At 42.4% G+C, this 24,538-nt stretch overlaps 1 protein-coding gene and 1 long non-coding RNA gene across 3 annotated transcripts; both read right to left on the bottom strand.

The window, feature by feature from the left end:
* Nucleotides 1–37: 37 nt before the first annotated feature.
* Scar (wiskott-Aldrich syndrome protein family member 3 SCAR) lies at nucleotides 38–24,139 on the bottom strand. Of its 2 annotated transcripts, XM_071703425.1 has the most exons (9): nucleotides 23,755–24,139; nucleotides 7,621–7,964; nucleotides 7,331–7,484; nucleotides 7,135–7,249; nucleotides 6,872–6,904; nucleotides 5,511–5,809; nucleotides 4,981–5,291; nucleotides 4,455–4,874; nucleotides 38–4,286 (listed from the first exon to the last, which is right to left on the bottom strand). In XM_071703425.1, exons 2-9 carry the CDS (start codon nucleotides 7,892–7,894, stop codon nucleotides 4,105–4,107), a joined length of 1,788 nt encoding a protein of 595 aa, XP_071559526.1. In that variant the 5' UTR covers nucleotides 7,895–7,964; nucleotides 23,755–24,139; the 3' UTR covers nucleotides 38–4,104. The 2 variants fall into 2 exon arrangements, with proteins under 2 accessions (XP_071559526.1, XP_071559527.1); XM_071703426.1 differs by lacking the exon at nucleotides 6,872–6,904.
* Nucleotides 20,492–23,683, bottom strand: LOC139771014 (uncharacterized). Its single transcript, XR_011717861.1, has 3 exons — nucleotides 23,121–23,683; nucleotides 22,749–22,916; nucleotides 20,492–22,610 (listed from the first exon to the last, which is right to left on the bottom strand). It is a non-coding gene; the product is annotated as an uncharacterized lncRNA (long non-coding RNA).
* Nucleotides 24,140–24,538: the final 399 nt, after the last annotated feature.

Raw genomic sequence — 24,538 nt, 5'->3', positions numbered from 1 at the left:
GGAACTGATTTTCTTCGACAATGGATATAACCCGGGGTGGAGGATTTACGAAATTTTTTTGATTTATTTGGCTTTGTACAGATTTGCTACAAATTTATTATTATTAATAATACCATCGTATATTTGTAACGGTGTGGGTAAATGACGTTCTTGCAACCTGGATGGATCCCTCGCGAGTCCCGGAGACCGAATCGTGCCCCAGACCTCCCCTCCCCCATTCTCCGTCCTCAAATCGTCGATTTCTCTCCTCATCCCTCGGATGTTACCGATCCCGATCGATCCCCCGACGACCGTTTCTCGAATATATATATATATATATATATATATATATATATATATATATTATTATATATATATATATCTGTATCACGAGCATACACTTCGTTTTACATAAGCTTTGGAATACCCATGGACATTAGGTACACAACGGCTTTACAATAATTTAGTTTTACGGGAAACCCCACCTGCGGAAAGCGCGGTTGAGACGAGTGACAACTATATTTATTTCGTTCATACAAACTCGCACGATATCGAGAAGTCTACATCCAAAAGAGAATCCCGTTTTGCTCCCCTTTTCTTCTCTTCCCCTTCCCACTGTCTTCTCCTTAGAAAAAACCTCCGATAAATACTGTGTCGTAAATTGGCGAGATAGCTAAGAATACCTTTTACGTCTAATGTCCTTACGTCTAGTTTCGATCTGCACCGCGCGCTGTTTGCCTGTATACCGGATGCGCCAACATCTCTGTGAAACTGATAACTGACTGTTTCCCGATGGATTTTTCATAACGATTTTGATTCAAAAATATTTTTTTAGAAAGAAATAAAAGAGCTATCTCGTTAGAAAGAGTCGTTGGCGCATCTCGTATGCAAAATACGGATTATTCGAATAAAAAGTTTCTGACGTGAAGTACAATTCATCTAGGAGGCTGAACGAAATCACTGTCTATCGATTACTTTTGCGAAATAAAGATGAACATAATTCGTTAGTCAAATGCTTTTGACTCTTACGGGAAAGTTGATCGCTGTACAGGCGCAATAATATTGGATTACCTAAATCGGAAATTAAAGACTAATTGATTTGATTTGATTAATCTACGTGAAATCGTGCGATTCTCCCTTTTCAAATCGCCTGCACCATCCTTCGTTCCAGTTCCAAATAAATTAAACTTAAGCTCGAGCTGTCGGGCACTTCACTTTTCGTCTCAGCAAGCCTCGTTGATTATCGTTACACTGTAATTATAGCTTCCGAAGCTATATTCGAAGACTCATGTAAATGTACACACATCGTTGCTGATGATTCGGCACGCCCTTCTGCCCCTCTCACAACGCATTTGATACAATTACGCTTATTCGAGTCGAAGTCGATCGAACAACGCGATAAAAATTAACTTTGTAAAATAAAAAAGAAACAAAGTGTACGAAGCGCGAAGATGACCTTACTGGACTTTCTGGAAAATGAAAATCAACTATTTCCTGAGGAGAATTTAAATAATAAGCACGGAGGAGGATGCCAGAATACCCGGACTCGTCCAGCTTTCTTCTAAGCAAACTCTTCGAGTGTCCATTTACCTGGTCCAACAGAATCGCTCGCCCCATTTTCGCGTTACTTACAGAAGATTTGCGGTACATACAAGAAAATTTACAGATCCTTACTCTCGGGGAAATAGCGGTGGTGGCGGAGAAAAAAAAACGCTCGTCTTCCTCGCCACCGCCGTGAAACTTCGCGGTAATTCTTAACGCGACCAATATCTTTTAATATATTCTATAATATATTTATATATATATATATAATTATATATATCTGCGTATGCATATATACACATACATATTTAAATATATTTATGTAGGTATACATATGCGTACCGACTTATCTAGAATTGTCGTCGTCGTCGTCGTGTTTCGCCAACATCGATGCAAAATAAATCACAATCGTACATATTTCTTCCTCCCCATTTACCCTCCGATTGGCAACTGTGTTTCCTGCGTCGTTAACAACATGTTATGTTGCCTACGAGCCCTTTCTCTCGCCTTCTTCCCCACCGAGTTACACGCTAATGGATACGCTAAAAAATATTAATCCTCCCTCGCGCGATTGGTCGAGCCGTTTAACGAAAGTATTTTGGTTTCTCGACACAACAGTTTCCGCAAACGACGCAAAAAGTAATCGCTCCGTTCGAGTTACGAAACGCTTTCTGTTTTCTTCCTCTTGAAAAAAACTGAGACATTTATCGTACGCGTGATTGTCATACAGCAATGATGCACAAAACAATGCATCGCGTAAAATTGTTTGGAAAAAAAGAGGAGTGCGGGAATAAAAGAGATTCGCAATCAGTGTATCCATAAAACTAGCGCGATTACTTTCGCATCGTCTTGCGGGTCGGCGCCGTAACATGGAAGATCGCGGCTTAAGAAACGGCGGAGGATAAGAAAATTCCGGAGGGCTGTCGCGACAAGAATACGAAAGGAGCTTCGGTATTGAAGTTTTCTATCTTACAGTCTCGCTCGTGAGTACCCAGCCCTGTGCCTTTTGGTTTAACTCGCGTCGATAGTGTGATAGATTTTACGCGGAGCGCTCGTCTATGGGGTAAGTAGAGACGCTTATATATTATTACTATATTATTATCTTATATTATTTATTTATGTGTGTGTGTCTGCGCGTGTATATGAGTGTGTACGAGTGAACGATCGTCATGCACCGTCGTACAGCGTCGTTATGGAATGTGCCGGGAAGGAAGTCATTACTACCTGGTGAGCCACGACTTCGGCAAGTCGATGTTCACTTTTTCTCTCTGTGTGCGCATATTTCTGCCAACAGTTCGAACGCCCTGTAATATTATTATCATGACCAGAATTATATCTCATTTATAAATACCAAGATTACGCGTAGAAATCTAGTCTGTACCTTTTCTTATTTAATGTTTCTTACATTCTCTCGTTCCGAAAATTTATATAAATTTATATAAATTTATGTTTTCTTGATGGATGAATTTATACAGTGATTATATAATGATAACATATAAAATAATATATGTGTTATTATATATTTATCAATACCTATATAAACTGTGATCTCTGAGAGAGCCGTACAAGCCGGAAATATGCGGAAGGTATTTTAATTTAAAGCGCAGTATTTTAAAGAGACTATAAATGTGGCGTTCAAGCTGTCAGCCGCCTTTTCCAGGATGTTCCTGCCGTTCCAGGAAACTTACACAACCTGGATCTACGAATTACACTATTAACTAGTGCGTGATCTTCGCATTGTTTTTTTTTTTTTTTACGAGCTCACGAGTGCTCCGTTCGCTGGCACTCAAGATTCGAATCGCGATTCGGTTAAACTACGTTCGCGATTAAATTGGCCGCAATTAGCGGGTCTTCGAGGACGTCCTAAGAACAGAATGATTAAACTAAACGGTGCTATTGCTTTGTCGACTGATTGACTGACCAGTCGGTTCAATATTGCGACTTGACTTGTGAGACAAAAGGGCGATGTCATGATTGACGATTCCATGAAATCGTCGAAACTCAAAGATGTCTTTCAAGAATTTTTTCTCAGAAATTTAACACTGTTTTCTTCGACTCTTCCACTGTTTTCAATCGAGTGATACTTTGTATCTTTTTGCAGAATAAATGTCTCAACACAGAAGATTAATAGAGCAAAAATATAATGTGAATATCGATATCACTTCAATTTTTCTCATATTAATAACGCGATTAAAAGGAGCGAACAATTATTTCCATTAATGAAATTTACATTGTCTTTGTTCGTCGACGAGCAATAATAAATTAAGATCATATCTGTGTATTCTCCATGACGAATGATCTCCGTTGAGAGAATTGTGCAAAATTATGCTTTTACAATTCAGAATTTACTTCGGTCCAGTCCTGGAAATTCAGAATTCTAAATACATAATGTTTAAAGCGCGCGAGCGTTTTGCGATTCCTCGAAAGAGAGATATCGGCCATGGAGATACTAAACGAGAAACAGAATAGATCGGCTCGCTACAGCGCCGGAGAACGTTAGGGTGGCGTCGGAGCATCGAAACGAATTGATCATCGGCCGTTTCCTTAAGAGGCAGAAACGGCGGCGGATGACAGGGAGTTGGGTCACGCCAGATTACTCTCCTGCTCCCCCCAGCCTTCGCTGTCGCACTCGCTCTCCGATGCCGAATCGCTGTCGCTGAACTCGACGGCAACGCGACGCGCCAGGATGGACGCGACGTCGTTGAGCGCGTTCACGCGCTCCACCTCCTTCTGCTCGATCTTCTCTACCTTGCGCAGTTTTATACCTAAAAGACAATTGTCTTGGATAAAGCAATGTTACACACTTTTCACTAACATAGAGTTACTCAAAGTATCAAAGATTTTATAAGATTCAAAAGTGCTTCATTCCTTCTTAATTAATTAACAAATTAACTAACGTAATTGAAAATCATAAAATATGGGTATAAATGTACCATCGCGAATCGCTTTGAGCAAGTCATTTCGCGGGTCGACCAATGGAATATTCGGGTTGACGGGTTTCCTTAGCTGGCCATCCACAATGTTTTTCACGGGCTTTAGCTTCGGCGGATTGTTTGCAATCATCTTCGCGATATCGCCGTTTGTCAACGGTAACGGCGCCGTGGGTCCGTTGGCGACCGGTGGAGGAGGCGGCGGTGGTGGAGGTGGCGGGATGTTGCACGGAGGTGAGATGGGTCTTGGCGGGGTGGGATCTGGGGTGGGCGGGGGTGGCGGAAGATCCTGGGGTGCTGGATCTGTCTCGTCCGCACCCAATTGGCCTGAATGATTCGGCGGTGTTGGTGTCGAACGTTGGCTTGGTAGAGGACTGTCCGACCGACTTCCGCTCCTGTTCAGCAAGTGCGGAGGTATGGAACCTGAAAGCATCGTGCAAAATAAGTTATTATTACTCTTGTTACCTTTTAAAGAGACTCACTCAAATACGATTACTATAAGTGATGATAATTAACATAACTAACATACCATTCATGGAAGGAGGAGACATGGTTTCTCCTGGTGGTGGTGGCGGCGGCGGTAGGGTGTCCCTGCCGGTGCTCATGGATCTTCCCCTGGTGGGAGTGTTGTTGGCAGACGCCACCGTGGGCGTGGAATTGCTGGAAGCGTTACTCGGCGGAGCCGGTGGCGGTTGCGACGGTCGCGACCTACCGCCCCGACTTGGGGTGCTTTGACCGCCGGGACTTTGATACGCATCGCTGCCGGGCGGCCCCTGACCCGAGGCGTAATGTGAACCGTATGGATTATCATCGTAGCCCTGAGTCATATAGTTCGTTCCCCTGCAGCGAGAGAAAATCATTAATTATATAGAAAAGTATAAATCTTTGGATTCTACAGCACGAGAAAATCTACAGAGCCCTTAGCAATAGAAAAGTAAAATAGAAGAAGAAAAGGAATAAAAAGTATTCTGATTATTAATGTACTATTATTGGACTATTATTATTTTAGAGTTATCAGTTATATTATTATTGTTAGCTATGTTATCGCGATATATCCACCTGTAGAGATCGGAAGACGGCGGGCTGTAGAGATGCTGTTCTTCTGGAGGGTAGCTTCGTCGCAGTTCGATGCTGTTGGGTCTGGGCGGCCTGGAATCCGTCATTACTATTCCCAGTAACGCATCGTCGGGCTGTACATTGTGTGGCGCCCTGTACTGCACCGCCTGCGTCGGCATGATGTATTCTCCATGGCCGACTGCCAGTTGCCGTTGTCGTTCCCTCGTATTATGCGGCTGCCTCACGCGCTTCTTGTGCCTGCCGCCTCCTCCGCCGCCACCCTCATTCCGAGGCCTGTGCGGCTGTTTCGCGAAAGAAAAAAAAGCAATTTAAAATGCATACACGAAGGAGACAACGAACAAGGTGCATCGCATGTAAGTCAAGCACAATCGGTTCAAGTTGAAAACAATCCGACGATTGATCCAGCGACTAAGGACGTTTTGGTGAATTTTGTATAGAGTTGTAATTGGAGGAGAAAAGATCTTAAAGTTATTTAAAAACGAAGCCAATTAAAATTTACTGGATGGTTATAAATAAATTGTTTCTAAGCCAATTAAAATTTACTGGATCAATAGTTAAGTGGGATATGAATGTAATATGTGTAGAAAATAAAAGTGAAGCCCCCGCGAAATTATCATTTTTGAATTCCGCAATAAGAATCTATTATTATGAGAAAAAAAAATTATTCTTTCTGTTCATGACAACACTTTTATTTTCTACGCGACAAATATGGTAAAGTGGAGATGAGACAATCCTGAAATGGACGATGAGACGATCGAGATCGTGAGGGTACCGGTGTCGGTCGAAGATGAATCGGTAGATGATGAGTATAACGCAGTTCTATAAAGTACATTCAAAACTTGCATGAAAATTGCAAAGAACGGCATTACATAAGTGATTCACAAAGTGACGGTAGGTGTGAGAGATTTGTATCGAGTATCAAAAAACACAACTCAGTTTTACGGAAAGGGTAAGGAAGGGCTTCGAGTCAAAATCAGGCCCTGCGTAGATGGAACTTTTGCGCTCTCCCTTCTCGATCTCGCCGCGTCGAGAGAGTCGACAAACGTAGACTTCGACAAAGAAATCTATACGCATTCGATCTACGCAAAGTATATCGCCACTGAGAAAACGTGGCTATTAGCACAACTACAGAACTTCGAGAAAGCGAGCATCTAGCGAGCGTCAGTCTCTATATCAGCGCGCAAAAAGGTCGGTTAATGAAAGAAAAAAAAACCACAGAGAGGGTGATTATGCGATGAGAGTGAAGTGACGATCGATCGATTCACTGAGACACTATTGGATGTTTCGTAAGAGGGATAAGAGAGATTAAAAAGAAACTACAAAGATCCAAACCATCGACTTGCCTCTCTGAACGGTTCGGCATATTCAGACTCGCTCTACAACGAAGGGGACAGTAATTCAGTAGTTAGAATTCGCAGCATTAGACACGTTAAATAATCATAAGAAACTAGTTCGGTCTACGAATTCGCGCACCTCGACAACTTCGACGATCAAAGAATCAGACTCGACTAATTCGTATTCTGAATACGATAGCACAGATGTTATAAATAATACGATAGTTATCGAGGTGCGGTTTTGAACGTATTATTCTGCCGAAGATTCTTACCTTCTTTCCTCGATCGTGCAGTTTCTTCTCCGTGTCTTTGAGCATTTCCTGACTCCACAGGTCGAAGAAGTAATTCGGGTCGGTGTAGAATTTCAAGCCGTCCTTGCCATCCTCCCTGAAGTCAAGGCAATAATTAACATCCCATTCATTTCCAAATTAAGCTATTTAAATTAATGTAAATGACGCCGCTAATTACCTGTAAGTATTAAGCTTGTCCAGGGGCGGCGGCGTGTCGCATTGGTGATACGTTTCCAGCATCGCCGTCGGCATGGTGTCCCTGGAGACGACTTGCTGGTCGAACACCACGGAACTTTTGAACGCTTTCCTCATGTGTATATCTTGCAACGAGACTGCGCAGAAAATGAAAAGCCCTCAACATTATGTAGATCTTCATTTAACTCTTCATAACTTTATTATCTTTCTTTCTCGTTTCAGTTATTTCGTATCACGGTTCACCGCAAATTGGAACAAGCAAGTTTTACGTACCTTCCTCGACGTTACTGTCCAATTGGGTGACCTTGACGGCCAAACGGTCTATCCTAGCCTGCAGGGAATTAGCTCGATCGCTCAATCCGTGCGCTTCTCTCGCCAGTTCGCCGAAGAGATCCTCGGCGTGCCTCGATAGGCTAGAGAGTTGCCTGATAGTGTTGGCCAGAGTACCATTGGTGGCTGCCTCGAGTTCCGATGGCAGCGGGAAGTCATCAGGGATGGTGCCGCGTGCCACGTGCACAGGCTCCACCAGTCGCTTCGGAAGCGGCATCTTCGGCTCGCCAACTGCTTGTTCCTCCTAGCTCCTCTTCGCGGTAACTCACTCACCGCTCTCTCGAGACCTGAAACCAGGACCATCATTAGAGATCAATTATACTAGATCAAAGCCCAAATGTACTTTGATAAAAGTTACACATGTCGCTTAGAAGCTGCAACTTTATAATGTGATGTAAGAAATATTCCGAAAGATACCATAGATAAAATAGCATTTAAAAAATAATAACTGTATATACATATATTTAAATACTTTAAAAAATACTAAATATGTATATAAATATATACGTATAAATATTCTTAAAAATACAGTTGCAACGTTGTTATCAACGGTAGTTTCGGAATAATTAAGCAAGTTTTATGTAATTATAACAACGTCGCTTCAAATGCGTTAGAAAATCAAATAAAGTTCTTCTCGCGTAGATTTGAATTATTCGAGGCGTGATTTCATGTATAATTATCGAGGAAAGCTCAACGACCGTGAAGCACTCGAATTGGCTTAAAATCCCGAGGGCAGAGCTCCTAATGAGATGAATATTTGAATCATCCGGGGACATTCCTTTGACCCAACCCTTGTTACGTCTGGCAACATAGTAGTAGAATCAAGTGAAATAAATTGTGAGAATTACAAATCTCAGATTAAGTTATAAATACGTGGAAAGTTAATACGAAAAATTCTTATCAATTCTTATCGTTTACTCTTAACCCGCTGGCTCATTGTCAGTTTTCTCGTAAATGCACGTTGCGACAGACACTCGCGTACGCACGCGACGGTACACATCGCATTACGCAATCGCGAACCGTCACAAGTGATAACGATAATATCTTATCGCACGGTGCTGAACTGCCATCAGCAAGGTGGCTATATCTCGGTCGCCGTACTTCTTCCGTGCCGCGATTTTTATTAACATATATAATTTCGCCGTCAATAAATAATGTTGTCCATTAATTCGCCATCAAATTACATCGCGATACTCACAGAAAAAAAAGGAGTTTGAGAGCTGCATTTCCAGTTAAATTTTTATCGATTGTTTCGATTGAATAATTTAAAGGCTTATTTATTATAACTATAATAATTATTACGATGACTCGCTTTATGAATTTAAGGAATCTCATTTATGTAATAATTATTTCGTAATTGTTTTTAGTTTCCAGTTTTTCCGGCTTTGTAAACTCATTTCAAAGCGAGCTTACGAGTTCTACTTTCAGAATAACGAAGCAATGCAGCAAGCAATACCCGACATAATTGCCGTCAACAAATATGGTTTGAATTCATTTACCAGGGTCAAGAATAGATATGACCGTGACCAAACGTGACGACTTCGGTAGTGATGACAACGGCAAAGTCCCGGCAAACATGCGTACCGCTATTGTACCTCCTAATTAGCAATTAGCTGCCGTAAAACGAGCGAATGGAGCTACCCCGCCGGATGTTGCACCTGCGAGGAGAACTGTGAAAAGCCTCTGACATGGCTAATAATATGCTTTTGAAAGTAGCCAGAAAGCACGACCCACCCATTTTTCACAACTCATTATTAGTTCCCGTCAAACTTTACATTTAATAGTAATTGCTTATAAAAATTGCCATTGTGAAACTCCGTCGATTAGAAATAATAATTCATGAATATAAGCCATTCGTATATAAAATTTAAAATTGTTACATTATTTATAAATCACAACAAGTGAGATACAGAAAATATTAATTCCATAGTCGACTAACTTTCAGACGAATTTTAATCAAATAATAATTCATAAAAGTCTGTAAGCCATTCGTAATATTTGAAATTGTTTGATTATTTATCAAACTCACAAGTGAGATATAGAAGATATTAATTCCACAGTCGAGCCTCAGGCGAATTTCATAAAACAGCTCAAATAATAATTCATAAAAATTTATAAGCCATTCGTAAAATTTAAAATTGTTACATTATTTATAAATTTCACAACAAGTGAGATATAGAAGATATTAATTTCATAGTCGACTCTCCCAGGCAAATTTTATGGAGCAGTTCAAGTAATAATTTATAAAAGTCTGTAAGCTATTCATAAAATTTAATGCTGTTATATTATAAATCTCACAATAAGTGAGATATTAAAGATATTAATAACATGGTCGAGATTCTTAGGCGAATTTTATGAAGCAGCTCAAATAATAATTTATAAAAGTCTGTAAGTTATTCATAAAATTTAAAGTTGTTATATTATTTATAAATCTTACAAGTGAGATATTAAAAATATTAATTCCATGGTCGAGATTCTTAGGCGAATTTTATGAAGCAGCTCAAATAATAATTTATAAAAGTCTGTAAGTTATTCATAAAATTTAAAGTTGTTATATTATATTTATAAATCTTATAAGTGAGATATTAAAAATATTAATTCCATGGTCGAGATTCTTAGGCGAATTTTATGGAGTAGCTCAAATAATAATTTATAAAAGTCTGTAAGCTATTCATAAAATTTAAAGTTGTTATATTATTTATAAATCTTACAAGTGAGATATTAAAGATATTAATTTCATGGTCGATCCTTGGGCGAATTTTATGAAGCAGCTCAATCGACCATACGGGCATGACCGTGAGTCACAGTCTTTAGCCCTTGTCACACCCGGTGTATCTGTATTTCATTAGGCTCCCACGCAGTCGAGCAGTCATTTAGCCCCGGCGAATACAAACCAGACAGAGGGAGATTAATAATACACGATCCATTTCGCGGCCGTTGAATCAAGAGAACCGGACCGTAAAATCGCATAACGAATTTGTCAGCGTTGCAAAATGTTATACGGTATACTGAGGTAATATCTCGCGAACAAAAAATAATAACCATGCATTTCCGGATTATATACTTGATGTGAAAATACGTGACGCAATCTGCCTAACCAGCGAGTTGCAGTTACACAATTGCGATTATCAAATTTATCGCTGATTTACGATGTGCCTTCCCGATGTGCAATTAGAAAGTTGCAATTATCAAAGCACCGTGTTAACATTAAATATTAGAAATACATTTGAAAAATTGAAGTAAAAATTCAAAATTAAAGTTTAAAATGATTTCGATGATATCCGCTGGCGTAACAAATATTTCTGGAAAACTAACTACTTTATCTCCGTATATAAATTCGCTATCGCGACGTATCGGCGTGTGCATTTAAATTTTAAATGCTTCCTGCCTCGCTCGAGTTAATGCGAGCCAGCAGCTCGTGGCACTCGGATAAGTATCGGCCTGTTAAACTTAAGCATTCGTGCTAACAGGAACCGAGTGCGGCGAGATTCTAGCGTGCGTCTCGTTGTGAATGAAACCGCAGACACGCTGCTGCCGCATGCAGCAAAGGCTTGCATAAGGTAGGCAGTATCCTGAGGCTGAAAGGTCACTACTACGCCGCAGGACGGATTACGAGTACTCGCTGTGCTGCTCCTACTACCACCATTACTCGAGTAGAAACCGGAAAGACTTACGTCGCTCCTCGCAACGTCTGTCGGTCGCTCGCGTTGCACTTATTTCAAAGTTGCATTCAATCGCGACTGGATCTGCAGTGACGCTAACGATATCGCACAAAACCGTCGCTCGAAGTGTCGAATAAACAAATTCCACGTCGACTCTCAGGATCGCGAAATAAGTAATGATTCGATAAGACCTTCGTCGCAATTTCACTCGAGATCTCTGAATCATATTTCAGAATTTATTTCATCAATGGACACATATAGATCCATTTATACAGTAAAGTAATATCGAAAGTCTTTTATAGAGTATAATCCATATTTTTTTTTAATTGAAGATCCGTATATGAAGAAGAAATATTTCTTTAGGAGAATCGCGTGTGAGTCACTAAAAAAAAAATTGTTTACTGCAGCATCTGGAAATACATCAAGGAGTAATAAATGAAATACAAGAAGAAATAAGAAGTACCGGGCTATCGCTACACTATTGCGGCCGGTCTTTTAAAATATTTCATGGAACTCCCAAAACTCCCCAAAGCTTGACGACCAATTTCTAAATTTAATGTCTCCTCCGAAAGATATCCCAGTTTCTCCGCACGAGCCCCACTCGTGCGGGGGGTGCAGTTTGGCATATAAAAATTCCTGTGATCAGGTGGACTCGAACCCCGGTTCCTCGGGGTTACTGGCGCTTTACCACAAGACCACACTGCCGCCCGAATATAGATATGTCCAAGAAATTGTAGGAATTGTTCAATGGCTTGTAAAATAGACTGAATTGCTCGATCTGCTTTGAAATCGCTAGACAGTGGTGAACGACAATGGTAAGTGACAATGACCAAGACGGCCGCGCGCTGATTCCAACGATTATTCACGCTCGTTCGCGGCCGCATCCTGCTGCACACGTGCGGCTGTTAGAGCAGAGAATGCACATGTCGACCATATGGTCACGCGTAAAACAAGTTCGTGTACGCAAGAAACACACAAGGTCAGTACCCCCTGCGCACAAATCGATGCAATATTCTGTGACTTTGACAGATATCTTTCCGAGATTATCACTCACTTCCTTCCCTAGCTCGCCTCGTGCACGAGGGAGAATTTGCCCTTTAATTTACGAAGTTATATTTTAAAGTAAATGATGAATCATATATTATATAAAATTATATTCTTTTTTCAAGAAATTGTTTTAGAAACAATAATATTCAATGTTAAAAATAATACTAAATTATGAGAAACAAATGTAAATCACTATTATAAAAATTAAAAACAAATAATCGGCCGCCTGCTTTTATTCTCAATATTTTCTATCTTCGTCTCGCGCTGATATTTACATCGTCACTTCATAAAATCTCGGCCCGCGGGAAATTTCCGCGTCGACATTTTAGTCGTTCGGTGTGGTTTACCAAGGAGAAGCGCATACCGACGCATTAGGGCCGAGACGATATCGAGCGATCGAACGGCGCAATCTGACTTAGGCATCGTCGCCGAGAACAAAGAGTTTATGCTAATGCCGCGCGCGACGTGCCGCGATTTTGCAATCGCGAGACACGCGCATCTAGGATTCCATCTCCCATCCGCGAAATGTCACTACTCCTCGCCTCTCGAGATTACATTAAAGCCGCAATGTTCTGAGCGAAACGCAAATCGCTCGACGTTCCTTTACGAATACAAAACTACAAAATAAAAAGTTATTTAATAGATTTAATTTTTTAGCGCTACCATATTATTTCGTAATCATCTCTTGAGACATTTATTTTAACAAACTCGATAATTAAAAAACCGTACATCCGTTTTGTTATTTATGAAATAATTTCCATCGGACGTGGGCGGATTATTAGCCACGCGCGGCTAATTAAGGCGTGAGAGCTCCGCCAGAAGAGACGACGGGAGGGAAAGAGAAAGAGAGAGAGAGAGAGGGGTTCGTATTCGGGTCACTGATAAGGGAAGGATATGAGTCGTTGAGATCACTAAAACGACAGGTTGAATAAATTATATCGACGTTTATGCGTTACGGGAGCAACGTGCTGAAAAGCCGCGGCGCTGCCTCTCGGAGATCGGCCTGGCCGAGGAGATATTTATATCCCGCTTGCTGTGCGCGCGCGTGTGTGTGTGTGTGTGTGTGTGTGTGTGTGGACATCATCACCGTCGTCGTGTGTTTTGTATACACGCCACGGAACTGATGGAAGTGCAGCGACCGCCAAAACTCACTTCACGTTCGCGACGTTACGACAAAGATATTTGTACCTTCGTCGCGTGACACTTCTCTGTCACGATATAGCATTTATACGCGAATATATAGCAATCTATCGACTACCAGCATTCAGGAACGTTTCACGTTTTCAGTGTATTATTTTTCTTTCCTTTTTGGAAACGAGAGCTACGTCAAAATGGATCAGCGCGACTTTTTATCACGGGATATGTATTACTTGTCTTCCGCTTGAATTAAGTTTAACTAGGCTTGAAGCAGTGCTCGAGTTAACGCACCATGAACAAGCTCGAGAAGGCACGTGGGCACCTTGGGAAAGGCTCTCATTTCTCATTAGCGACATTTACGTCGTTTGAGAGAAAAAAAAAGATGTCGACATGCCGTAAGCTGTAGGTCGTACAGCTTCCACATGATTTTCACTCGTTTTCTTCACATAGCTTCGGTGAAATCTGCCCAACTGTTACTTAATTCTCGACTTGGTTACTTGGTCTTCGATATTATCTTGGCTTTCAAAGTTTCTTTATTTCGGGATTTGTCAATCTGGTAACAAATTTTTAGATTCTTGGAATTGGATGACATCTAATTTCTGAGACAGTATGGATCTTTTACGTTAAAGAATCTTCCTAAAAAGCTTCTCTAAAGATTCGGTCTCTGAAATTTTGCGAATCATATCTACTACCATCTCCATTTATAAGACTTCCTGGAATATTCACTATCATATACTTATACGAGCTCAAAAATCCATCTTGACTCTCGAGATTTCTGAAATTAAATTGTAGAATCTCTAAGCTAATTTCCCGATGTTTTCCCTCTCCCTTTATATCTTATATCTCAACGCGATATTACGGTTGTGCAAACGGCCAATATAAACGATCTGGTTTTGTCTGATAAAATCATGCTCGATTCCGCTCGAAGCGGCTCACGATAGGCTCCCTTCTGTACGTACGCTTTTATATATCCCCGTCGACTTGGCGGCTTGATCAATATGTCTCGCGCGCGAGCAAGACAGCAAAATGCCGAGGATCGATTTGCTCGTCGTGCTCGTCGTGCTCGTCGACAATTAACGACGCGGCTCGCGCCGAATCTCGATTTAACGCGCCTCGGATTTCACGCTCTCGATATCGCGCTCGACATACCGGCCATACCGCTCGAGTGAAAGCAGATGATTTATACGGGGTGTTCTCCGAAACGCTGACAAACGAAAACCATGCGAATTGTCGCAGGTCAACGCCAGCTGCCTTTCTCCTCTGACTTTTTCTAAATTTTTCGAATTTTCTACGTCTCGTTGGAGTCAAATGTCGAGATGGTGAGACCGGCCGTTGCGTTGAAACAACGGCGCCCCACGTTGAAAGAACCCTGAAGATATTTTCGTTGACCCTCGCCCCGAGCTAGATCGACGGGAACGTGTGCGTCGGGGGTGCGACGCGTCGGTTTCTTCGATAGTGATTGTAGTTACAACCCCTCGATAATAAAGTGGATGACGTCATACCCCACGTTCGTACGTTTCGTAAATGCAATTCGCCGTTTGCGGGTCGGGAGATATAAAATGTGTGTGTTGTCGCAAACCGATAAAAAGCAGTTAAAAATCTGCAATGCCGAGAACCTGAATAAAAATCTAGATTAAGAAATTGTAAACCTAAACTTTATAAATATGAAAAATTTATTAAACACAAAGTCCATGAGATCTAACGTCTATTATTTATCGATTAACGCAAGGATTCAAGGATCTATGAAGCTAAATAAACGTTGAGGGATCTCTCGGATACGTTCGACGCATAAGTATGCACTTCCGGCTGCTGTCTCACGCAATATGTATTTCTGTCACACGCGATATCGTAAACTGCGCCGCGCGCTGGAAATCGGCGTGTTCGATCGAGGGAATCGAATGTCGGGAACCGGTTAGTTAACCTTGTTCTGGCATTTCAAAAAAAATTTTTCAAAAGCAAGGAGCACGTTGGGGAGCGAGAAACTCGCTCACCGAGTTAATGGCGGTCGCTACTACATCCGCAAATTCACCACATTAGTATAGTTAATCGTAAAAGTTTTCCCCGCTGCGGAATTTAACGTAAATTTAACGCCGCGTTAAATTTCTGTTCATTCTCTTCATTTTTTAGTCCTCCTACGTCATTAGCAGGAGTTTCTAATATCTGGTCGTGGATATTTAATCGCACAGATTTTGCATATTAATTATTCTTGATAATAATAGAATAGAAACTTTTAATTATTATTTGTGGGATTTCCGATATTAAAGATGCCGCGTTTCAATAATACCCAAATCCTGAATATTCTATAGACGTAATCGATCAATTCTATAGACTGTTTGATTGTTTTATTACTTTAAAGCTATAAGCTTTAAAAATCGGATTAAATTAAATAAAATTTTGAATTGGAAATTTAATATAACTTTTGAAAACAAAAAAATGACAACGTGTGTGGTATTCTGACGAGAAAATCGCGGTCCAGAGAATACAAGAAACGCTCCTCGAACGAGACTAATTACCAGAAGAGGCAAAGAGGTCTCGAGAAAAGGGAGGATCAGAGAGAGGACTCGGGGGAACAAAAAGCTCGACCACGAGTGGACAATGGCGCAAAGTATCGAGTAACATTCGTCATGGTGAGTGCGGAGACGTCGACCTCGGTTGCATCCCGGTCTTACTAGTCGCGCGTATGTGTGTACGCGAGCGCGAGGGTATACACAAGTCCATTTCGCAGCAGATGCGCATCTCCGCGGACAGATTCAATCCTCTCTCTCTCTCGAATAGAGAGGCGGCTTTTGCAGATTAGAACGGTAAATTGGGCGAACGGAGACAATGACTTTGTAAGCGATGCCGTCGAGACGATTATCTCCATTCTTCCCCGAAACTCGAAAATATTTATGGTACGGAAATATCTATGTGTGTCGAAAACCTGAAGGCTTTCGAAGGATTGCAAACTCAAACCGTACGTATGCCAAAGGTCAGTGCACTACAGTGCTGGTACGGAATTAACTTAACTACAGTGTAGCTCTACTCGTACAATCGCTTGTTTTTCAGATTCTCAAGTACGAGTCTGGGTCCACGCAGCCGTTTCCAATCGCGAGAGCTCGATACTCGGAAAAGGCGAGTTTTGCGGAGACGAGAATATCGAGAATGTCCTCGTTTTCGTTCTAAAGATCTATACATAAATATCAAGTGTATTTATGTGCACTGTTACGTTATTGTAATCTAAAGAATCTATATTCTCGCCCAATATCATCTGCATCTTTTATAACATCAACAGATAACATCAACTTATCTGAAGAGAACAATGGTTTATATTTAGAGGAGCAATCTCCCTCCTGTAAAGGATACGCTCAGATAGCGTCTCGCTGAAAGGATATACTCTGCTATACCGCGTGTCTTGATTCACACGTAAGTAATTAGCGTAATCAATTGCGACTGATCGCGGGGTCGATAAATCAGCGAGAGAGCGTGCGCGCACGCGTTTGTCGAAATTGACGTCGTTCTTCTTCGTGAGGCGTGCACCGATAATGATAAAGGCTATAAAATGACGCGGCGTCGGCGAACGCCCACACAATGAGGACGACAGGATCGAAACTCGATTGAATCGCTGTCCGTCCACCATCGAACTCTCCTCTTTCCCGTGGTCTGTTTTAGATGGTGATTCAAGCTTCCGTTAATTGGGTTCTTAACATGGATAGTTCCGCAGCATCCACAGGTGCCACAATGTTGGAGCTGGAATATTTGCGAATCTTAGAATCAGCAAGAATAAATTTGTCACCCCCCCCCTCTCTTTCGTAAAACGGCTTAGCTATCATCTGATTTCATCGTAATTTCTTTTAAACCTTGATCTCTCTTAATTTGTCTTTCGAGGCAATTATTTGTCAGCGATTATTAGTGGTATTTGTTACCGTTGAAGTTTTTATCGCAAACTTTTTACTACATGGAGAAGGTCGAGGTGTTACTAATTGCCATCCTGTTAATTCGCCCGATCAGCGATAAGATAATTCACAGTCCAACATTTACGGTCGAGATTACATCTTTTTCGTTGACACTGTGAATCACAAATCGGCGAGGTTTACAGCGCGAAGATCGCGCTCTCTTTCATCGCGAATAACGCGATTTGTTTTGCGGACACACGCTTCCGCGTTATCATTTATGCGAAGATATCGCGAGCCAAACAAACACGCGCGCGGTCTTGGTTTTCATTGTTCTGACTGAAAGAATACGAGCTACACTCGCGAATCGAAGCTCTGAATGTGTTCGATGTTCGATATTAAAGAGACAAATAAATTGTTCGATGAAAAACTCTTACACAGACAACTTTTCAAAGGAAACCTTTCTTTCGCAGAGATGACTGATCCACAGTTACCTGCGCTTAGCGGACTCGAGTTCAATACACTGTGGAGACACTCACATTTACACATCGCACATACTCAATACACTTTCTTGAATGACAGTGTAACAAACAGTAAAAAAAAGTAAAAAAAAACTGTGATCTAAAGATATAAAAAATATCATGTATCTCGTAAGAGTGCTAAAACTACAAGATTAATTTGAAGCGCTTTCATTAAATCTGAAAAAAAAAATTTTGTATATTTCTTTGTATATTTCTCAGAAAACGCGACAGAAATATTTTTTACATATATTTAAATTCGACCAAGAAAAATAATGAATAATTATCTTATCTGAAGTTAAAATTAGCACGGTTTCCTTTTTATGCTCGCAGTCAGGATATTCAGCTCATGCGGACTGAAATACGCCTATTGACTAATGTCAATAACTGTAACAGTGTCAACGAATGCGGCGTCTCTTAGCCTAGTTTCCACGATCACCCCCCCCCCTCTCTCTCTCTCTCTCTCTCTTTCTCTCATAAAGCTTAATTATATAGGTCTTCACGCAAACGCGGATTAAACCGCAACCATATAAAATTCGCGATAAAACCATAATCGTGTAGCCGAATGGTTTCCCGAAGGAAATTACAAAATTTTTGGTTTCTCTCGCATCCGTTTAATTCTTCGAAAAACAAGTTAACCGTTTCCGAGATTGAGCTCGTGTCGGTCGTAAAATCTATACATAAAATTTAATCGAAATATGCCCTATGTATTCGTCGAGTCCTAGCTCTTCAAAAGGTACAGAATTACTTCGTTATCTCATTGATAGCGATAAGTAGTTCAGAAGCTCGATAGTAAAAGACTCTGATACGATAAGTACGATTAATGGGCGAGGGGGCAGATCAAACCGTGCACACATCGCTTTCAGACTACAGCTGCAGCTTGTAGATACGTTTACGAAGTGCAGATTACACGCGAGGAGATTGCTTGTCAATCAAAAGCGCCGAGCACGCGGAGTTACGAACGCGCGCGAATAAGCGGCTCGTTGTAATAAACTAAGTCGTCGCCACTCGCGATTTAAAGCCGGATCAACGGCGATATTATCTGGCGTAATTCCTATAAACGAGCCCGGCCTCGTTGACGACAGCCCCGAGTCAAACTGAGTCCCTGAACGAAGTCCGAAGAGGATCTGATCTTCGTCATTCGCGCGCGACGTAATATTAGTTGAGCTTAAACATTAGCGAAGCATCGTACCAAAGATTCAAAGATTCCAGATTGTTATGTAGATAGAAGGATTAAATTGAAAAGAAACTCAAGCGACGATAATCTGAATCGCAAAATAATAATAATAAAATAAAATGAGAGAAACGATCCAGATTGACACCGTTGAATTCGTAGGATTCTGTGAGTATTTCTTAAATAAATAATGACCTGGACCTTCCCATCCAGAAAGGAAAGAAGGGCTAGGGAAGGCCCTTCACAGATCGTAAAATAATATTTAAGATAAGAGAGACGATGCGGATTGACACTGTTGACTTCGTAGGAATCTGAGTATTTTTTTAAATAAACAATGACCTTCTAAGCTTTCCCATTCAGAAGGAAAAAAGGGCCAGAAGAAGGTCCTTTCAGTTGTGCAAAGCCGCGCGTTTTACACAGAGCGTCGAAAAGTCGCTTTACAAAGTTGCGCACTTAAAAGTTAATGAGGATTTCTAGTTTACACGCTAGTTTACGATACAATTTTTTCGAGTAAGAACGAGTCCTTCGGGGGAAGGCGTCTATTTAGGTCCGGAATATTGACCTCGATAATGCAACGTCATTCGCGCCGGTTTCGCCGAGTCGCACGACTGCAAATATGTATAATATAATAACCCAGTTTCTCGTTGGTCCCTCCCCACGTGGTCGGAAACGCGGTCAGGTATTATTGCGTGTGGGACCGTTGCGTAAGAGGAGAGGACGTAATCGGGCGCGTTTCGGGGCGATTTTTCAAAGCGAGGAAGAGCAAAGACACCGGCGTCGGGGGCACCGGCGCGGCGATACCCTCCTACGTTAACTCCGCGATTCCGCAGCGATTTCCCACGACCCTTCGTCGAACCGTGAGCACCATAAAGGCCGGATTATCGATTTTGCATCGCGCGTCTTTTTCCGTCACGCCGCGGGAGCCCACGGAGCTTCTTGGGTTCGTACCAAATGGGGATGCATTAAAAATATACCCCGATAACGTCGCGATATCGACGGTTTCGTACGTACAGCGCTTTAAAGCGAAAGTTTATTTCTTCGATCCTACGTAATTTCTAATTTAACTCCGCCATTATTATTAATACCACTCCAATTCTGAACCGAGGATGTCGCCGGACTCGTTTGCATCGGTTAATATTTGTTTAATACCTTTTTTCTCCAAATTATTTCCAATCTATCGGACGAGAGCGCGACAAGTATATAGGGGTGAACAGTACAGTTGTTGGCTCTACAATGATTGGCCACATCTTAAAGAATTAAAGATTATAAAGAAATATTAAATGTTTTTAATTACAAATACACAAATATTATAATTATTATTTTTTTTATAATTAAAAACATTTTAATAGTATTTCTTTATAATCTTTAATTTTTTAAGATGTGGCCAATCATTGTAAAGTGGCCAACAACTGCACTGTTTACCCCTATATACTTTTTCACTTCAATACTTGATTGATTCAAAATGAATCAATCAAGAATGATTGCGCGAAGTTAATGGCGAGATCTCTGATGTCACTCGAGGGAGAAAACCGACGGCCGAAAGAACCGAAGACTCCGTATCGTAAAACTGGAGCAATCTGAGATTTGGTCGTCGTCGACGTGCGATTGCGTAATCTCGCCTTTGCAGAAATTTCGCGAAACGAAGTGCCACGGTACGTATTTACGTTACGCGACGACGGCAGCACGCGGTCGACCCCGTTCAAGGTAACACGGCCGTCGCGGAGACCTGTCGAGAGCGAACGACAGTGTCGTACATAGGGTGTCTATAAGCGACACGGCACGATATTCTCGCGATAACCGTTACCGTGTGCCGGGTATAAACTATTAATTATAAAATCGATATAAGAGTATTATTACACCGAAAAAAAAACGGTGATATTCGCGTAAAAGAGGATGGCGCGGGATAATTTTATTTTACGTTATCGAGAATCTCCGAGCGAGGATACTAACTCGATTTGTCTAACGGCTTCAGCTAAGTTTCGGCTGCTGGGTAACCGGCAGCCAAGGGGGATCCGGCCGCCGGAAGATGATCCAAGATTAGCCGAATAACCGTCCCACGAATAAGAGGGCCGAGTTTTGCCGGTCGCATTCTCCCTCGGGCTACATCGGGAACGTCAACAGAGCCGAGAGGGTAAACGCGGATCCAATTGGGTCACAAAGATTCAACTAACGAAGTTTCGGAACTTCAGGAATCCAGAGTTCTCAACGAGACTTCAAAGTCTGAAGCTTCCGCGGCGTCGAATCTGAAAAATGTCAAAGTTAAGAAATTGGAAATCTCTCGCAAAGTTGATCGAACGTTCGATAATTCTAGACTTTCGAGACTTCGAAGAATTTCAATCTTCCATTTAAAGTAATTTAAACCATGATTAAAAACTCCGAGGTTACAAGAGGAAGGGAAATGTCGAAACTCCGAAGTTTCAATAGCGACGGTCTCGAGACATTAAAAATAGACATTTGGACACCCGAAGCGTGTCGGAGATTTAGTCGGATCCCCATGAGAGGAACGTTCGCGCCATGCGTCGAATCGCGAATCGATCCTCGGACGAAGAACTCACCGCCTAGGCGGTAAGAAAAGAAAAAAAAAAGGACAGGATGACTCGGCGTGTCAACAGTCGTCAATCGATAGCGCCGCATGCACGTACACGCGTACATAAAATTGCGTGCACACGCGCGGCGACCGCGATTCTAACGGTTCATTAATAAATTAATGCGGGAAAGGTCGGACGGAACGATCGCTCCCCGACGGCCGGGGTTCGTCGAATCGTTCTCATCTCGCATTCGCGGGCGACTCGAGATCGAGCTTTATCGCGGATATAAATTTCAATCTTTCAACGCCCGGCACCGCGACCACCGTCAGTCGCACAGTGAGATTGATGTCGAGCGACTCACGTTCACGCGTCGAGATACGTGTCGGTCGGGACACCCCGTGTATCGCGCGTGTAACGACGGCGCACCGCGTTCATTTCACACGCAGATTATTTTTTTAAACGATCGTTGATTTACATCGCGCGATGCTCTCGTTCTATACCGTATACCCTTTCTCCAGTTCGTCCCGTAACTTCCCACGTTCGAGCTTTTCCCCTCCCGCGGTTTTCCGCGTTTCCCGTGCGCGTACACGCACGCAGAAAAAAAGAAGCGTCAAATCAAAACTTATATGCTCAATAATCAAACATTAATGTGTTCATTGTTTTGTATGCACAATCCACAATGTTCTTATAAGAACGTCAACTTTTCATTTCAACTTTCTTTCTCGATTGAACTGTATAAAATGACTTCGTTCAAGTTTTCTTCGTTTAACACAATATGTATAATCTCATTTCAAGATTTCTATAACTAAAGCTATTTTCAACTCAAGAATATTCTTTCTTTCTGTGCACGTAAACGTGCACGAGGGGTGCAAAATCTTTCCTTCGAGGGGTGGAAAATCCTTGAGAAGCACCCTTGCGACTTGGCATCGTGATGCGAAGATCGAACCTATTAGCACTCATGATGATAAGCGTTATCGTAATTGCGCATTATAAGTGTCCTGGAATGAAACAATCGAACGATAAAGCTGTGCTAATGCGTATACATATACATATATATATATATATATATATATATATGTAATGTTGTTATGTAATAATATTCTTATGTTTAGTTATTCACTTGGCGTACTTCCTACCGGGTGTCACGCGCGAAACATCGCTCCCGGCGAGAGTGACGTGAAGTGACGGGATTGTCGATGACAAAATCAACGGACGCCGATGTCGACTACTTTCCTCGTCACACGACTGCGCTCATTCTCTTTACATACCTAGTCCTGATCTCGACGATAAAATGACAAAACTAGCTACGAAAAAATAAATATTAATCGTAAAAAATTAATTTATGTTATTTAATCATTAATGTTGAGTAACTAGTGTTATTTTTAGTCAAGTATTTATAATATCATTTTTTATATTGAAATAGGGATTTGATATAGAGTCGAGACATCTCCATCATTTGCAAGAGGTGTTGAAACGGCCTCCAAAATGGGGTTGCAAATCAAACTAACATATTACTCAATCAATCTTGCGGTGGCACCGGATCTTCATCATCCCACGGACGTGCGAGGGGTTAATAATTACGCGAGTGTCATAGCGACGTTCGACAATCGGCATCTCGCGCTGTCAACGAAGACAGCAGCGTCGCTCTATCCCTCGAACAAGAGAGAGAAAGAGAGACAATAGCTTCGCTAGAAACGCTCGTTCGCCGTAAGAGAGAGAGAGAGAGAGAGAGAGAGAGACGGGAAGAGCGAGAGAACACCTCACGGGGAGGGCCACCCCCTGCACGGACAGCCGGCGCCCCGTGCTCTACGCGACGACGGCCATGTGCCGCTCCCTCCCCCCCGGGAAACCGCCGCCCATCGAGCGGCGGCAGCGGCGGCGGCGATACACCGCCGTCTTTCCACGACGCCGTGGCTCTCTCGTTTTATCGGGACCCGGTGGGATTTCGTTATCGTGGCCGCGCGACGACGGCGCACGGGAAAAAGATCGACTGACAGACAAGACGTTACAACGGGAACGCACGGAACTCCGGATCCCGCTCGCCGATCGCTCCCGATTAATCTCTCGCTCTCCGTCTCCGTCTCTCTTTCTCTCTCTTTCTCCCACTCGCTCGCTCGCTCGCTCGAGTCGCTCGTCACTCACCATCGTATCCGTCGCACGGCTGTTCGCCGCGTGTCCGCGCATATCCCGGGCGGGGAAGCCGAGCCACAGGGGAGCACAGGAGTAAACGGGCAGGACGACGAGAGTCCTCGCCGAGTGGCGAGGAGGCAGGCCGCCGATATCAGCGTGGGCGACGTCGCCCGAGACCGTCGGCGAGAGACGTTACGACCGACCGATCCGCGCGAGAACCGAACGTACGAACGTATCGCGAATCGGGAGATACCTCGGAGTCCTCAGACCCCTCACTCGCGGGCACAGAAAATGGCGTTGCACTGTGGCACAGCGGCGGTAGCAGCAACACAGCGTTCGCATGCTCCGCAGCTCCGCTCGCTCGCTCGCTCCTACTCGCTACGTCGTCGCACCGCCGGGGCCGCGGCTCAGCTTCCGCCGGACACCGCCAGGCGGCGCCGCGCCCGGCCCGTCCGCGGCGGCGCGCAAAATTTCAATCCTACCGTCGCGGTCGAGCCGATTTTCGTAATGAAAACGAATTTTTGTTGCTACTTTGTTGCAATAAAATCACAATTTAAAAGCGCTTTTCGACGATAATTCTACCTATATTTTCAAAAGCTGTAGAGAAGTACTCTACGTTAGAAATATCGAGAGATTCTATAATTTGAAATCGATACAAATAGACGGTATTCAAGTAGAACATAAAACTGATAAAGCATCATATGTGACTTTATTCATTACTTGAAAGTTATATTAACCCGGAAGCGGGCGCCTGGGATAATTTTTATACCCCAATATCAAATAAATTAAGCTGTAA

The sequence above is a fragment of the Temnothorax nylanderi genome, unplaced genomic scaffold (assembly GCF_030848795.1).
Source record: "Temnothorax nylanderi isolate EJ_2023f unplaced genomic scaffold, tnyl_v1.0 TNYL_tig0035_pilon, whole genome shotgun sequence".
Classification (NCBI taxonomy): Eukaryota; Metazoa; Arthropoda; class Insecta; order Hymenoptera; family Formicidae; genus Temnothorax; species Temnothorax nylanderi.
Note: the sequence above shows the minus strand (reverse complement) of the source record. Positions and strands in the feature narration are given on the sequence as shown.